Consider the following 17,716-nt stretch of genomic DNA (forward strand, 5'->3'; position numbering starts at 1 on the left):
GTTGGGAGAGGCGGAACCTCCCAGAGTTAGGCCTCCTCCATCTTAGGGGGCAGTCTTGGCCTCTGACACATCCTTTCCCCTTCGTTTCTCCTGTCCCCATATATTTAGTCACCAAATACTCTTAGCCATTGGGCCCACTGATGGGCCCTGGGCAGTGGTGGACAGAGTAGATAGGGACGCTTCCCTGGCGCACTTCTTTTTGCGGGGAGGAGGGGCGCGGGTGGTGGCTTCATTCAGCAAGTATTTATTGAAGAATTGCAGGTGTGCTGGACGCTGTGGTAGGTGTTGCAACAGATCGAGTTTCTGCTTTAACGAAGCCTATAGTCTGGAGGGACAGGCACTAAAGAATCCAGATAATGGGCCGGACGCGGTGGTTGAGGCAGGAGAATCGCTTGAACCCGGGAGGCGGAGGTTGTAGTGAGCCGAGGTCGCGCCACTGCACTCCAACCTGGGCGACAGAAGATACTCCATCTCAAAACAAACAAAAGAAAAACCAAACCAAACACAAAAAAACAAAACAAATAATGGCCGGACGCGGTGGCTTACGCCTGTAATCCTAGCACTTTGTGAGGCTGAGGTGGCCGGATCACTTGAGGTCAGGAGTTCGAGACCAGCCTGGCCAACGTGGTGAACCCTGTCTGTTCTAATACACACAAAAAATTAGCCAGGCATGGTGGCGCGTGCCTGTAATCCCAGCGGCTCAGGAGGCTGAGGCAGGAGAATCGCTTGAACCCAGAGGCTGAGGTTGCACAGTGAGCCGACATTGCACCGCTGCACTCCAGCCTGGGTAACAGAGCGAGACTCAGTCTAAAAAAAAAAAGGGGGGGAATTCAGATAAATGTGAAGTTACCATAGTGATAGGGCCGGGTGCAGTGGCTCACGCCTGTAATCCCAGCGACTCGGGAGGCCGAGGCAGGAGGATCGCTTGAGTGGAGGAATTCAAGACCAGCCTGGGCAGTATAGCAAGGCCCAGTCTCTACAAAAAAATACAGAAAAAAAAAATTAGCTGGGCGTAGTGGTCCGAGCTAATTGGGAGGCTGAAGCGGGAGGACCACCTGAGCCTGGGGAGGTCGAGACTGCAGTGAGCTGTGATCATGCTGCTGCTCTCCAGGCTGGGTGACAGTTTGAAACCTTGTCTCAAAAAAAAAAAAAAAAAAAAAAAAAAAAAAAGCAATAGTGGTAAATTTTGGGAAGAAAAGATTCATGGTTGTGGGAGAGTGCATAAGAGGCGTGTTTGGCTTAATGGTAGGAGTCAAGAAGGCTTCCCGAGAAAGTTAGGATTGAGCCTTGGGAAATAGAGTAATCCATTGCTTAACAGCAGGGTTATGTTCTGAGAAATGAGTTGTTAGGCGATTTCGTCATTGTGCGAACATCTTTGGTGTACTTACAGAGACCTAGATGGTATGGCTTCCTATACACCTAGGCTAAATGGTATATAGCCTGTTGCTCCTAGGCTACAAAGCTGTACATCATGTTACTGTACTGAATACTGTAGGCAATTGTAACACAACGGTAAGTATTTTTGTATTTAAATATAGAAAGGGTACAGTGAAAATACCTGTCCGGGTGTGTTGGCTTTCGCCTGTAATCCCAATGCTTTGGGAGGCCGAGGTGGGTGGATCACCTGAGGTCACAAGTTTAAGACCAGCCTGGCCAGCATGGTGAAACCCTGTATCTACTAAACGTACAAAAATTAGCCAGGCATGGTGGCGGGTGCCTGTAATCTCAGCTACTCAAGAGGTTGAGCCAGGAGAATGGCTTGAGCCTGGGAGGTGGAGGTTGCAGTGAGCCGAGATCGCGCCACTGCACTCCAGCCTGGGCCACAGAGTGAGACTCTGTCTCAAAACAAAAAAAGAAAATACTGTATACAGGAAAAAAAAAAGGGTATACTCGTGTAGGACACTTATCATGAATGGAATTTGCAGAACTGAACGTTTCTCTGAGTTAGTAAGAGGTGAGTGAGTGTATTACTTTACACTATTGTAGACTTTATGAATACTGTACACTTCACCTGTATTAAATTTATAAAAACATTATTTGTTTTCAACAATAAACTTCAGTTTACTGTGACTTTTACTTTATAAACTTTAAGTTTTTTAAAACTTTTTGACGTGTTATAACACAGCTAAGATGCAAAACACATTGTACAGCTTTGTGTGTATATAATATTTTCTTTATATCCTTATTCTACAAGCTTCTTTCTATTATTATTTTTTCTTTTTACCCTTTAAACTTTTTTTTTTTTTTTTTTTTTTTTTTTTTTGGAGACAGGGGCTCACTGTTGCCCAGCCTGGAGTGCAATTGTGCAGTCACGGCTCACTGCAACCTCAACCTCCTGGGCTCAAGTGATTCTCCCACCTCAGCCTCCTGAGTAGCTGGGACTACAGGCACAAGCCACTACACCTAGCTAATTTCTGTATTTTTTGTAGAGAGGGGGTTTTGCTATGTTACCCAGGCTGGTCTTGAACTCCTGGGCTCAAGTTATCCTGCCTCAGCCTCCCAAAGTGCTGGGATTACAGACATGAGCCACTGTGCCTGGCTTTAAACTTTTTTTGTTGCAAACTAAGACACACACACACACACACACATGAGTCTAGGCCTACACAGGGTCAGGATCATCAGTATCACTGCTGTTCACCTCCATATCTTGTCCCACTGGAAAGGCTTCAGTAGTAATAACATGCATGAAGCTGTCATCTCCTATGATAACAGTGCCCTGTGGAATGCTTCCTGAAGGACCTGCCTGAGGCTTTTTTACAGTTAACTTTTTTTTTTTTTTAAATACGTAGGAGTATACTCTGCAAAATAACAGTAAAGAGCATACCATACTAAATTTTTTTTTTTTTTTTTTTTTTTTTTTTTTTTTGAGACGTAGTCTCACTCTGTTGCCCAGACTGGAGTGCAGTGGCGCAATCTCGGCTCACTGCAAGTTCTGCCTCCCGGGTTCACGCCATTCTCCCGCCTCCCTCCTGAGTAGCTGGGACTACAGGTGCCAGCCACCACACCCGGCTAATTTTTTGTATTTTTAGTAGAGACAGAGTTTCACCGTGTTAACCAGGATGGTCTCGATCTCCTGACCTCGTGATCCACCCACCTCGGCCTCCCAAAGTGCTGGGATTACAGGTATAAGCCACCTTACCTGGCAATAGCATACTAAATATTATATATATACGAGTAACATAGTTGTTTATTATCATTATCAAATATTGTATACTGTACTAACTGTATGTGCTACACTTTTTATAACCACCAGCCCAGTAGGTGTTTATACCAGCATTACCACAAACAAATGAGTAATATATTGCACTGTGATGTTACAAATGGCTAGCCATCACTAGGTGATAGGAATTTTTAAGTTCCATTATAATCTTATGGGACCACCATCATATATGTGGTCCCTTGTTGACCGAAACATTGTTATGTGCACATAACTGTATTTTTGTCTTTAACCTAAAAGGGTTATTGAAATGCTTAAGAATGACTTGGCATGATCAAATTTTCATTTTGGAAAGCAGTTCTGTCTGCAATGTGGAGAACAAATCAGAGCCAAAGTAGAGAACAGTTGGGATTAGGTGGAGTGATGACAGAGGAAAAGTTTAGGGATTAAAGTTTATTAAGGAAGTAAAATCAACAAGGCTTGTGATGGTTTAATTGTGAGTGAAAAGGAGTTGGCCCTGTTGGGTCATAGATTTCTATTTTTATTCAGCGGAATAGAGAACACTGGAAAAGGGCCCAGATGAGGAGATGAGGCACCTCATGATGTATAAACTGGACAGTGGATCACCCAGAAACAATGATAATTCCATATGACAACTGCTGTGATGGAAGAAATGCAGGATCCTATGGGAACACTAGAAATTGGTAACTAATAGGTACTAGAAGGCTTCCTAGAGGAGGTGGCGCTCAAAATATAAATAAAAGTCCTATTAGTTTATGACAGAGCTTGCTCTGAAATGCTGTAATATGGTTTTCTGAGGTTTTGAGAAGGGGATGACTTCTGAGCCAGCCAGGAAGGCTTCAGAAATGTGCTAAACCTTGAAGGATGGGAAAAGCTTAGATTCAGGATGGGTAGGGTGGAACTACCCTAGGGAATGACAGAGGCAGAGAGTAATCAAATTGCCAGTAAGTAAGGTTTGAGTTAAGAAAACTTGCAGAAAGCACTAGAAAGACGACAGGTCAAGGCCTGTGGAAAGCTGTGGTTCTGTAGGCAGTGGGGAACCTCTTAATGTTTTGAGGAAAGGACATTAAGCTGACAACTTTATGTAGGATGGATAGGAAGAAAAGAAGGCATTAGAGGAAACATAAGTGTATTCTCTACTTTGAGTCTAACACTAGATTCATTGTATTTTTCTCTGATTCTTCCTCTGCCATAAGAAGGGGGTAGGGTGGGGTGGAGTGGAGTGGAGGTTGCAGTGAGCCAAGGTCGTGCCACTGCACTTTAGCCTGGGTGACAGAGTGAGACCCTGTCTCAAAAAAAAAAAAAGAAAAAGAAAAAAAGTTTGGCAAGGTGGACAATAAAAGCATGCCAGAAAGACACACTCACAAAACAATTAAATTTTAATATTTCAAGATAAATTAAAACACATTAAGAAAATGATATAAGCCATGGAAAAACCATATAAATCAGAAACACTCAGAAATGAGATGATAGTAAAAGTCCCTTCACAACCTAGGGCCAGTTTACCTTACCGATGTCAGCTCTTGCCATTTTCTACTTCCTGCCCCATAACACTTGACATATACCTCCTGTTGTAGCCCTTTTCTTACAAATTTATAAAGATTAGAGTGTTTTCCTTTCCCTGATTATAAACTCTTTGAGGCTTAAACTGAGTCTTCCTCCACCTTGTACTGCTAACATGTTCATAGTATACTTGGCATATTGTACTTAGCGTATTGTAGCTGTCCAGAGCCTGTTTATCAAATGAATGACTGAAGCCCTGTACTAAGATAGGAGGAGTCAAAATAAAAAGGATAGAATGAATGTGAGATGTCTGGAAAAAGGGATTGATGGGACTTGGCGACTGGATGGGGTATTTTTGACTCGTTGACCGTGTCAGCCATAGACATGTCCACAAAACTTAGGAATGAGGAGAAGCTGGCTCAATTGTGGAGTAAATGATAAGCTAAATTTTAGATATGGCGAGTGGGAGGTGTTGGTGAGACCCTCAGTGGATCTACCCAGTGGTTTACGTGCTCTGAACCTTGCAAGGTAACTGCAGAGAGACTAAATCATGTATCTATCTAATCCAAAAGGCTAGTATATACCAAACCTGGCAGGCCCATTTGTTTCCTGAATTGCTATAATGTTTATCTCTTTGTTTGCAGCTTGGCTTGTGGAGATGTTGAAGGAAAGTTTGATATTTTGTTCAATAGAGTTCGAGCAATTCAGAAGAAAAGTGGAAACTTTGATGTAAGATGTTTGTTTTTACTGAATTTAATTTTACCTTTGTAGTCACACGTAAAAATAAAGTTTGCACTCCTTTAGGTCTTGATTGAACACATACCATTTTTGTTAAATTGAGTTCCCTTCGTGAGCATAGGAACTTAGTAGCTACTGAGTGGTTAGGGGAGGGAGACCTATTTACTATACTATTGATCTTTATATTTTTTGACTTTGAATCTTGTTACTTTATCCCTGTACAAAAAACTGAAAACAGACTAGCAACACTTCCCTAAGTGATTCTGACCCCCGGGTTTGGGAAGCACAGATCTATTTCATGAATGTGGTGAGGATTAAGTCAGGTAACATATATACCAATGCATCGTAGGCTTAAAAGCTCTATATGAATGTTGTGTATGGTTGCCAACTAGACTGTAAACTCTTAAGAGTACAGAAGAGAGTATTCCAGGTATGAGGATAATTTGTTCATTGGGTTAAAGGTTGAGTAAAGACAACAGTCAGGAAATGTGTTTTTTATGCCCTGTATTTCTCAGAGTTTCTAATATTTTAAGTTTTTTTTTTGTTTGTTTCACATGGGGATCTTTAGAGATCTATTTTTATATTACTGTATATTCCAGGGAAGGATATGTGGAGAGAGCCATGAGTGGCAGAGTGGGACTGGGAATTTGAGGAGTCCTTGAATTCTAACTTCTTTTAAAAGTTTAGTTCCTTGACTCTAACATGAATTTGACAGCCAAAAGCCAAAACTTAATAATTCATAGAATCAGTAACTTAACAGTTGCTGCTAAAGAATTGTATATTGAAATCTGCAAATTGATTAAGAATAAACTGATTTGAAACTATTGAATAACTAGTTAAATATTACTATCAATTATGTACTGTTTGATATTTTAAAATCTCATATATCTGTTTAAAAAACTCATTTTAGCTGCTGTTGTGTGTAGGAAATTTCTTTGGCTCCACCCCAGATGCTGAATGGGAGGAGTATAAGACTGGCATCAAGAAAGGTATAGAAATTATTTTTATTTAACATACGATTTCTAATAAAATTTCAAGGGCCACAGTTCTTGCTGAGTTGTTTTTCATTATTTAAGAATTTAAGAATAATTTTCAGTATTTAAGAATTTAAGTTGTTTTTCATTATTGAGACTATCCTGGTGCGGTGGCTCATGCCTGTAATCCCTGCACTTTGGGTGGCTGAGGCGGGCGGATCACCTGAGGTCAGGAGTTCGAGACCAGCCTGGCCAACATGGTGAAACCCTGTGTCTACTAAAAATACAAAAATTAGCAGGGCATGGTGGCGCATGTCTGTAATCCCAGCTTCTCGGGAGACTGAGGCAGGAGAATCGCTTGAACCAGGAGGCGGAGATTGTAGTGAGCCGAGATCGCGCCACTGCACTTCAGCCTGGGTGACAGAGCAAGGCTCTGTCTCAGAAAACAAAACAAAACAGAAAATAGTCAAGCTACAAGGTTGGGTGTAGTATATCCTTAGTGGATAGCAGTTCCACATTTAGGATTGCTAAATATGGGGAATGTGAATGCATGGACTGTTTAGTTTTGCTGTAAATATTTTTTCTATAGAGAGGCATATCTCAAGTTCTAAAGCAGATCTGGTAACTATATGGTGTCATGTCTGTTTCCCTCACTAGCTCCTATTCAGACATATGTGCTTGGTGCTAATAACCAGGAAACAGTAAAATATTTCCAGGATGCTGATGGATGTGAATTAGCTGAAAACATTACTTATCTGGGTAAGCTGATACTTGTTATATTTGTGTGTGTGTGTTTTTTTTTTTTTTTTTTTGAGACGGAGTCTTGCTCTGTCACCCAGGCCGGAGTGCAGTGGCGCGATCTTGGCTCACTGTAACCTCTGCCTCCCAGGTTCAAGTGATTCTCCTGCCTCAGCCTCCTGAGTAGCTTGGATTACAGGCGTGTGCCACCATACCTGGCTGATTTTTTATAGTTTTAGAGTAGATGGGGTTTCACCATGTTAGCCAGGATCATCTTGATCTCCTGACCTCGTGATTCACCTGCCTCGGCCTCCCAAAGTGCTGGGATTAGAGGCGTGAGCCACCGTGCCTGGCTGATATTTGTTGTATTTGTAATGAACATAATACAGTGTTCTCAGGAATTAGTGTCCCAGGAAATTTTTGGCTAGATTTTTCAGTGATTACAGCCTGAGATAATGGAGTTTGGAGGGTTTTTTCCCAAAGTCTGTATATGTGCTGCTATACCTTTAGGACAATGCCCTTAGAACAGTGGCATTTTTCCTTTATTATTTCTGCCACTTAGCCCTAATCTCGTTATGTTGCCACAACCCAGTACACACTTGTTTAGCCAACTAGAGGGATAAACTCCTTGTCTACACTATATGGGATACTTAAGGTATAAATTATGTTCACACAAAGGAAATTTCATGTATGTGGCCTTACCATACAATCTTGCTGGATATATGCAGCTTACTTGTTAATTAGGCTCCCAACTATTTATCGCTCTAGGTTTCACTCTAAGGTTTTGGCAACTCACATTTTTAGTACTGTTCTTTGGGGATTTTTAACTTTTTTTTACTCTCTTTTTTCTGGTTCCAGGTACACTCTTCAGTTCCAGCTTAAAGTTGTTTCCTCCACAGTCCTCTGTATTGCTTTTAGTGGCTCTTTCAATGTCTGGCCATTTTCAAAAGCACTGTCAAATTTTGCTTTTGTTTTCCCCCCACCTGCTGACAGTCTGCTGCCTCTTAGATCATTCAACTCCTTATTTTCTTTTTTTTTTTTTTGAGATAGTGTCTCGCTCTGTTGCTCAGGCTGGAGTGCAGTTGCGTGATCTCAGCTCACTGCAACCTGTGACTCCCTGATTCAAGTGATTCTCCTGCCTCAGCCTCCTGAGTAGCTGGGATTATAGGCACGTGCTACCACACCCAGCTAATTTTTGTGTTTTTAGTAGAAACGGGATTTCAGCATGTTGGCCAGGATGGTCTCGATCTCCTGACCTTGTGATCCGCCCGCTTCAGCCTCCCAAAGTGTTGGGATTACAGGCATGAGCCACTGTGCCTGACTTTTTTTTTTTTTAATTGACTCTACTGTTCTTCACATTTCCTCTTTGTTGGTCTTATTTCTCTAGAAAGCTTCTTCATTTCCTTTGCTGTAAATGTCTTCTCTCTCCTTCCCCATCATAGTTCATCTTGGCCTTTTGTCTCTGTTTGGCTGTGGCCCCCCTGTTACCAGTCTTATTTTGTTCTAATCCTATGAGACTTCTTTAAGCAAAAATTGAAGGAAGGACTTTATTTGTTTTGTTGTTTTAATATGGAACTCCTCATGAATTTGCATGTCATCCTTGTGCAGGTGTCGTGCTAATATTATCTTTATCTTTCCAGTTTTAGTATATATGCTGCTGAAGTGAGCACTGTTTCTTTTTAACTACACATGTCAGATACACATTTTGAAATTCTGTTGTATATTTTAACATGGGTCTGACTTACGCAGTTCTCGGTATAGTCTGTAGATTTGGATTAAGGGCATTACTATAGATATTTGGCAGCCATTTTACCATATGAATTTAGTGTCAGGAGTGTAAAGAGCAGCTGAGGTACTTGGGTTACTTCTGTGAAATAGGTTTTTTGGATCCAGTAGGAGGATCAAGCAAAGAGCTTGGTAGTGAACATGTGATAGTGAGCTTGAAGTACTGGTAAGACATCCAACATATAGTTGGAAGTGAGAATTATTATTATTATTTTTTTGAGATGGAGTTTCGCTCTTGTTGCCCAGGTTGGATTGCAATGGCGTAGTCTCGGCTCACTGCAACCTCTGCCTCCTGGATTCAAGCGATTCTTCTGCCTCAGCCTCCTCAGTAGCTGGGGTCACAGGTGTGTGCCACCATGGCCGGCTAATTCTGTGTTTTTTAGTAGAGACAGGGTTTCACCATGTTGGTCAGGCTGGTCTCGAAATCAAGGAAGAAATACAGTCATAAGGGAAGCACGTAGATGATAGTACCTTGGTGGGTGGGGATGGTATATCTTCATCTTGGGGGTAGGAAAAAAGACATAAAAGTGCTTAGAGGACTGTTTGAGAGGTGAAGATATTGTCAACTTCAAGGAATCTAAGTGAAGATAACATAGTTTCAGGAGAACATTGGCAGATATAGGGTGACCTTTAAGAGAGTGATGGGAGAAGGAAACTGATTGCAGGGGCTTAAGGAACTAATAAAGTAGGCTGGGCGCAGTGGCTCACGTCTGTAATCCTAGCACTTGGGGGGCTGAGGCGGGCAGATCACGAGGTCAAGAGATTGAGACCATCCTGGCCAACATGATGAAACCCCATCTCTACTAAAAATGCAAAAATTAACTGGGCATGGTGGCGGGCACCTGGAGTCCCAGCTACTCGGGAGGCTGAGGCAAGAGAATCACTTGAACCCGGGAGGCGGAGGTGGAGGTTGCAGTGAGCCAAGATCACACCACTGCACTCCAACCTGGCGACAGAGCAAGACTCCATCTGAAAAACAGAAACCAAAAAAAAAAAAAAAAAAAAACAAAAAGCAGGTAAAGCACTTAGCATGGACTGCTCTTCAGAAGTTCAAAACTGAAGACGAGGAAGTTTCTTAGTATGTGTGTTCATTTTGGATGGGGATGATTGAGCATGTTTTTTTCTGAACAGAAAGCGCCAGCTGTGTAGACTCAGTAGATGAAAGGGAGGTGAAAACTGATGGAGCAAGGTCTTGACGGCAACAGGAGGGAATAGAAACAAGGCCACAAGCCAGGACCAACCCTAGAAGAGAGTAGAGTCTTTAATTTTTCCTAAACACTTGCTCTTTCCAAATGTTTTCCTTCACTTGGAAGTTGCTGCCTGCTCCCAAGCTGGGACTATGGGCACACGCTGCCATGCCTGGCTAATTTTTTGTATTTTAGTAGAGACGAGATTTCATCGTGTGCATCTTTTCTAGACTGTAGCTTCCTTAGAACTGTATTTTTCTTCTCATTGCCTTTTCCTGTGTCCTGATGTCTGCATTTAAGTCCATGTAGAGTCTTCTCTAGAAGGCAGAAAGCCTTTTTTCTAATCTTCTCTTCCTAGCTTTTTCTAGTAATATTTGTAAGGCACCTGGTGTAAACATACTGGCCTGTGGGCTCAGCAGCCTCCATGTAGGGCTGTTTGTATTTACTGAGCAGGAATATTGTTATAGCCATTCACCATTGATGCCTAGCGGCCAGAAGGGAGTTGCTGGAGAGTTTACACTTCAGATATGTAAAATGGCAGGGACATAGGAGAATCATGGGAGATTCATCCCCCTATTGATGGCTTTTCATTCTTCAATTTTGACTAAAATTTGTTCGTTTTTCTTTGAACCCAGGTCGTAAAGGTATCTTCACTGGAAGCTCGGGGCTGCAGATTGTGTACCTCAGTGGCACAGAGTCCTTAAATGAGCCAGTACCAGGTTATAATTTTAGTCCCAAGGATGTGTCTTCTCTGAGAACGATGCTGTGTACAACCTCCCAGTTTAAGGGTGTTGATATCTTGCTCACATCCCCGTGGCCCAAGTATGTGGGGAACTTTGGGAATTCTTCTGTGAGTAGTACTTGTTCAGTTGGAATTTCTAAAAGCAAATTGCACTGGCTTGAGTTGGGCCTTTTTTCTTTTCCTGTTTATATTGAGTATTTTAGCTCTTGGGTACTTTTATTAGAAGTCTTTTGTGAAAATTTTCAGGATTCTAAAAGCTATATCAACTGACCAAAGCAAAAGTTAATTTCATGAAAGTGTGCTTCATAGATGAGACTGCTGAAATCTTAGTTATAAAGGAATTTTTTTAATACTCTCTGCTTCAAGTGCCCTTTCCTAAGCCTCTTAATGTTTTGAGGTTTCACTGATAATTTTTTTTTTTTTTTTTTTTTGAGATGAGTCTCACTCTGTCACCCAGGCTGCAGAGCAGTGGTGCAATCTTGGCTCACTGCAACCTCCTCCTCCCGGGTTCAAACGATTCTCCTGCCTCAGCCTCCTGAGTAGCTGAGATGATAGGCATGCGCCACTGTGCCTGGCTAATTTTTTTTTTTTTTTTGAGATGGAGTTTTACTCTGTCACCCAGGCTAGAGTGCAGTGGCGCCATCTCTGCCCACCACAACGTCTGCCTCCTGGGTTCAAGCAATTCTCCTGCCTCAGCCTCCGAAGTAGCTGGGACTACAGGTGCACGCTGCCGTGCCTGGCTAATTTTTTGTATTTTAGTAGAGACGGGGTTTCACTGTGTTGCCCAGGCTAGTTGTGAACTCTTGAGCTCAGACCATCTGCCTGCCTTGGCCTCCCAAAGTGCTGGGATTACAGGCAGAATTTTTTGAATTTTTAGTAGAGATGGGGTTTCACCATGTTGGCCAGGCTGGTCTCAAACTCCTGACCTCAAGTAATTTGCCCACCTCAGCCTCCCGAAATGCTGGGATTACAGGCATGAGCCACCGCGCCCAGCCTAATTTTTGCATTTTTAGTAGAGAGGGGGTTGCCCAGGCTGATCTTGAACTCCTGGGCTCTAGTGATCCACCTGCCTTGGCCTCCCAAAGTGCTGGGATTACAAGTGTGAGCCACCATACCTGGCCAGATTTTAATATTTTATGAGTAATCTTGAAAAGGATGGTACACCAGGAGTGACAACTATCATGGGGAGTGAAATACTACACTGGTGGTGGTAAGCCTAAGGAATATTTTGAAAAGGTTATATGTGAGGGCAGAAAACATTGGCTGAGCTTCATTGAAGGGAAATGTAAGAATGCATTTGGGGACAAATCTCCATGGATGGATTCAGGATTATCAGTGATGATCCAGAAGTGGAACCTGTACACCACCCCTTGCCAATTTCAGCACCATGTGTCCATGACCAGAAAGGCCAGCAGGATACCAGGCATTATCGAGGATGCTCTCTTCTTTTTTGACAAACCCATGGTTACTCTTTACCTAGAATACAAGGGGTAGTGCTGGTTGGAGCACAAGGATATAGCAAAGCTAGGGAAGATCTAGAGAAGGGCTGCTAAAGTGATGAAGGAAGAGAGAAAGACACATGTGATGCTCTGTAAGGAAGGATGAGAAAATGAGGCCCCTTCGTTTTGCAGGGAGCTAAAAATTGATTTTGATCAAGGCTTATAAATAGCCATACAGTATATTTATGGAGGAGAAAAGTATAGTTCACCAGTCCCTAAGATGCTAGTACCAACCTCAAAGCTAATTCCCTGCCCTTCAGCAGAAACCTGAAGGAAACAAGCATAAGACAAAAGAAAATTCCTGCTTTACGTAGTGGAAAACAAACTTGGTTAGCTTATTTCCAAGTAATACCTTCTCTTAGAATAGAGTTCATAAATAATGCTGTGGGTGAGAGATCACTTAATTGGTTGTTAACAGAATCTGAGGTGTTCTGGGAACAAGAATAAGTTTGGGCAAACTTCATGTTACTTAAGAAGGGTGTGGTTATGCCCTTCCTGAAACTGCTACTTCCTTGACTCAAGCAAAATAAAAGATTATATGCTCGTGATGAAGTCCTTGAGTACTCTATACCAGATATTCTGTGGATCCTAGGAGCCCTGAAACCTAGCTTTTCACTTTGATTTTCTGAATTGACTGTGACTCTCTGGACCTGTGAACTACAGATTCTGTACAAACAAACTAGAGGCTGGGTGTGGTGGCCTACACCTGTAATCCCAGCACTTTGGGAGGCCCAGGCGGGCAGATCACGAGATCAGGAGTTTGAGACCAGCCTGACCAACATAGTGAAACCCCATCTCTACTAAAAATACAAAAATTAGCTGGGTGTGGTGGCACGTGCCTGTAATCCCAGCTACTAGTGAGGCTGAGGAAGGAGAATCGCTTCTTGAACCCAGGATGCAGAGGTTGCAGTGAGCCGAGATCGTGCCACTGTACTCCAGCAGCCTGAGCGACAAAGCAAGACTCCATCTCAGAAAAAAAAAAAAAAAAGCAACTAGAAGCTCAGTCTGTGGGCTCCAGAGGGAGAGCTTACTTTCCAAAAAAGGTTTTAATTATGTTTTGGGCATTAATATAGAGGAGTAACCTTTTAATCTCTGGCTTCCAACAGTTGTTCCTATTTCTACATTCATAATAGTTCAGCTTCCTTATTTAAGATTTTTTTCTCTGATTGCCATATGTATGAAATTCACTGTGCAATTCCTTCTGCCCGCATTTGTATTCATGTGTAAATTTCAAAGACATTTCAAAATGTCTTATTATTTATTTGCATTTCTTGATAACTTTTGGTCTGTATGGATGACTAAGTTTTTGTTTACTAGGGAGAAGTGGATACCAAAAAATGTGGTTCTGCTTTGGTTTCCAGTCTTGCCATGGGCTTGAAACCAAGATATCATTTTGCTGCTTTGGAAAAGACCTATTATGAGAGGCTTCCATATCGGTGAGTAGCATTTCATTCTCTTTGGCTTTTTGAAGAATTTGCCATGGATCTTCTATATAAACTTCTCTTGTTCGTTTTTAACCATATAACGTCTTGATTCCATTTGGTTACTCAGACAGTGAAATAAGTGACTCTCAAGTCATTCATCTTCCCTGAGTTTGTTCCCTAAGTTGAAATCACTTTGGAATTCCTTCAGTTTCAGAATCAAGAACTTGTATCAGTTTTTTCCTTTTCAGGGCCAGGCATGGTGGTGTGTGCCTATAATTCCAGCTACTTGGAAGGCTGAGGCAGGAGGCTCGCTTGAGCCCAGGAGTTTTAGGCTATAGTGTGCAATGACTACGCCTGTAAATAGCCACTGCACTCTAGCCTGGGCAACATAGGGAGCCCCATTTCTTTAAAAATTTTTTTACCACAAATAAATATGAGATAATGCATATGTTAATTAGCTTGATTTAGCCATCCCACAATATATACACATTTCAAAACAGCATGTTGTATACCATAAATATATACAATTTTTAGTTGTTAATTAAAAGTAAATGAGAAGGAAAAATAACAAAAATTTTTTTTTTGTCTTTTTTTTTTGAGACAGAGTCTTACTCTGTTGCCTGGCTGGAGTGCAGTGGCATGATCTCGGCTCACTGAAACCTCCGCCTCCTGGGTTCAAGCGATTCTCCTGCCTCAGCCTCCTGAGTAACTGGGATTACAGGTGCGTGCCACCACATCCAGCTAATTTTTTTTTGTATTTTTATTAGAGATGGAGTTTCACCATGTCATTCAGGCTGGTCTTGAACTCTTGACCTCCTGATCCGCCCACCTCAGCCTCCCAAAGTGCTGGGATTACAGGCATGAGCCACTGCGCCCAGCCAAGAAAGTATTTTTTTTTCTTTTTTTTATTTAGCACTCAGAGGTGGAGTTTTAATTTTTTTAATTTTTGTGGGTACATAGTAGGTATATAGAGGTCAAGTTAATTCTTTAAAAAAGAATATATTGCCAAGAAAACCAGTGTTTTACAAGTGAGCGAGTTAAGTAAAAGCTCAGAATTATCTTCACTGATAAAGGGCATGGATTATCTTTAAAATAACTTATTTTCCTTCTTTTTTTACAAAAGTAGTATACACTTGTTGCCAGTTAAAAAAAAATGTAAGTGAGCAAGAAGAGAATACTCCCCTTACCATAATCCCACAGCCTAATGCAGAATCATAGGTGATACAGCTTTTTCTGTTAAATCTCCATATATGCATTCCAGAAAAATGTCTTGTTCTCTAAAAATATACTGCAAAAACAGAAGTTTTGAGAACAAGCCATTCAAAACGTACACAGTTCTTAAGAATCTGAATACAGTTTTTCATAGAACATATGAAAATGGCCAATAGGGCTGGGTGCAGTGGCTCACGCCTGTAATCCCGGCACTTTGGGAGGCCAAGGCAGGCAGATCATGAGGTCAGGAGATCGAGACCTTCCTGGCTAACACAGTGAAACCCTGTCTTTACTAAAAATACAAAAAATTAGCTGGGCATGGTGGCGGGCGCCTGTAGTCCCAGCTACTCGGGAGGCTGAGGCAGGAGAATGGCGTGAACCCGGGAGACGGAGCTTGCAGTGAGCAGAGATTGCGCCACTGCACTCCAGTCTGGGCAACAGAGAGGGACTCCGTGTCAAAGAAAAAAAAAAGGCCAATACACATATAAAAAGATGCTCGTATCATTAGCCATTATGGTAATGCAAATCAAAAGCACAATGATATACCACTTAATACCCACTAGGAAGGCTGTAGTCAAAAAGACAAATACATAATAACAAGTGTTGGCAAGGATGTGGAGGAATTGGAACCCTCACACATTGCTGGTGAGAGTGTAAAATGGTGCAGCTGCTTTGGAAAACTGTTTAGCAGTTCTTGAGAGGTTAAACATAAGAGTCAGCAGCATGGTAATGGCAATTTTATTCCTGTCCCAAGATAAGGGAAAACATATGTCCACACAAAAACTTGTACACAAATGATCATAATAGCATTATTCATAATAGCTCAAAAGTGCAAACAACCCAAATGTCCATCACCTGATGAATGGGTAAATTAAAAGTGGTAAATATATGATGAAATGTTATTTGGCAAGGAAAAGCAATGAAGTACTGATATGTGCTACAACATGGTTGAACCTTGAAACTTCATGTTAAGTGAATGAAGCCAGACACAAAGGACTACACGTTTTTTTTTTTTTTTTTGAGACAAGATCTCATTCTGTATCCCAGGCTAGAGTGCTGAGGTACGATCATGGCTCACTGCAGCCTCAACCTTGTGGGCTCAAGTGATTCTCCTAACTTAGCCTCCTGAGTAGCTGGGACTATAGTTATGCACCACCATACCCAGTTAATTAAAAAATTTTTTTGTAGAGACAGTCTCACTGTGTTGCCTACGGTGGTCTCAAACTCCTGGGCTCAAGCAGTCCTTTTGTCTCAGCCTCCCAAAGTGCCTGGCCTATTTTATTTTAGCTCTTTATTACACAAAAGAAGAGGCAATAGTAAAATGAACCCTCATGTGCCCATCACTTAGCTTGAACTATTGTCAACATTTTACTAATTTTACAACTCTTTTAAAGCCAAAAGTTGGAGTTTTGATGGTTTCTGAAGACATAATCTCATCTCTTCCTAAAACAGCCTTGTGAGGTAGGGATCGTTGCCCTATTAGACGGATAGATAGTAACTTATCTGAAATCATTTGACTTGTGATGAACTGAGGACCTCTGCTGTTTTTATGGCCCCATGGAGTCCACATGTTTTGTCATTGCAAATCAAAAGTAAAATTGTAATATTTTGTCTCTCAAATATGTTCTAGAAACCATGTCGTTCTACAGGAAAATGCACAGCATGCCACCCGGTTTATAGCTCTGGCAAATGTTGGAAATCCAGAAAAGAAAAAGGTAAAGATTCGCCTATTTGGTGGAAAGTTGATACTCACGGTCTGCCTGATAAATGTATCTCTTGCCCAGTTTAGCATTCAGATCTTCTTTTCTCCCTCACTGCAAGGTCCCAGCAGCTTCGGAGACTCCTTGTAAAGATACGGTAATGAAAGGTCAAGTCTCTTTGGGTCTTTTTGTAGGAGAGTTTAAAGAAGGGTTTGGGAAAATAGGCCCAGAGGAATAAAGGCAAAATATCAAATGAACAGTGTTCCTTTACTTTCACATCTATGTGGTTGTCTTTGTGAGTATTTGTGAATTTGCCCTCAGATGCTTGCTTACTTCTTTTAGCAACTTCATTTAGCTGAAATAAAAAAACCCCAAAGAGCTGGGCATGGTGGCCCATGCCTGTAATCCCAGCACTTTGGGAGGCTGAGGTGGGCGGATCACTTGAGGCCAGGAGTTTGAGACCAGCCTGGCCAACATGGTGAAGCCCCATCTCTATAACAAATAAAAAAATTAGCCAGGTATGGTGGGGGGCACCTGTAATCCCAGCTCCTCAGGAGGCTGAGGCAGCAGAATTGCTTGAATGTGGGAGGCGGAGACTGCAGTGAGCTGAGATCGGGCCACTGCACTCCAGCCTGGGTGACCAAGTGAGACTCTGTCTCAGGAAACAAAAAAGCAAAAAACCCAGGGGACTTACCTAAGCCCTCCTTAGGGCTAAGATTTCCTGAGGGATATCTTAGTGATACCTGGAATCTATCTTTGTACTGGAAAACAGTGCAGTTGATGAAAGAGAATATACCAGAAAAGTAGATTGTTTTTCTCACTTCTCTGAGAGCATTTCTGATTTCCCAGGGCCAAAACTGACCTATTATGGATTGAGACAGCTAAAATAAGAACAGTTAGTGAAGTGGGAAAATAGGCAGATAAAGAGTCTGAAGATTATTCCACTATCACATGCCATAGACAAAGCATACAAAAGATAAGCAAATCGATATATTTTTTTCATAATATTTTAAGCTTTTTTTTTGGGGGGGGGCGT

General features: G+C 41.8%; 1 protein-coding gene and 1 non-coding gene across 11 annotated transcripts in view; one reads left to right on the forward strand and one right to left on the reverse strand.

Moving 5' to 3' along the window:
• The window catches only part of LOC105478494 (CWF19 like cell cycle control factor 1), a 35,693-nt gene that overhangs the window by 349 nt on the left and 17,628 nt on the right, over window positions 1-17,716 (forward strand). For 2 of the 10 annotated variants that reach the window (XM_071069295.1, XM_071069297.1), the window contains 8 exons: window positions 3,707-3,861; window positions 5,326-5,410; window positions 6,330-6,408; window positions 7,051-7,152; window positions 10,739-10,953; window positions 13,662-13,780; window positions 14,373-14,489; window positions 16,611-16,695. In XM_071069295.1, the coding sequence (XP_070925396.1) occupies window positions 3,794-3,861; window positions 5,326-5,410; window positions 6,330-6,408; window positions 7,051-7,152; window positions 10,739-10,953; window positions 13,662-13,780; window positions 14,373-14,489; window positions 16,611-16,695 (870 nt within the window). In that variant the 5' untranslated portion in view covers window positions 3,707-3,793. Of the gene's footprint in view, window positions 1-3,029; window positions 3,124-3,706; window positions 3,862-5,325; window positions 5,411-6,329; window positions 6,409-7,050; window positions 7,153-10,738; window positions 10,954-13,661; window positions 13,781-14,372; window positions 14,490-16,610; window positions 16,696-17,716 lie in introns of those variants that run through there. The other 8 variants (XM_071069300.1, XM_071069299.1, XM_071069301.1 and 5 more) reach the window with 7 other exon arrangements.
• LOC112426053 (U6 spliceosomal RNA) lies at window positions 8,695-8,801 on the reverse strand. Its single transcript, XR_003017318.2, has one exon. It is a non-coding gene; the product is annotated as a U6 spliceosomal RNA (small nuclear RNA).

Source organism: Macaca nemestrina, chromosome 9, assembly GCF_043159975.1.
Source record: "Macaca nemestrina isolate mMacNem1 chromosome 9, mMacNem.hap1, whole genome shotgun sequence".
Taxonomy (NCBI): Eukaryota; Metazoa; Chordata; class Mammalia; order Primates; family Cercopithecidae; genus Macaca; species Macaca nemestrina.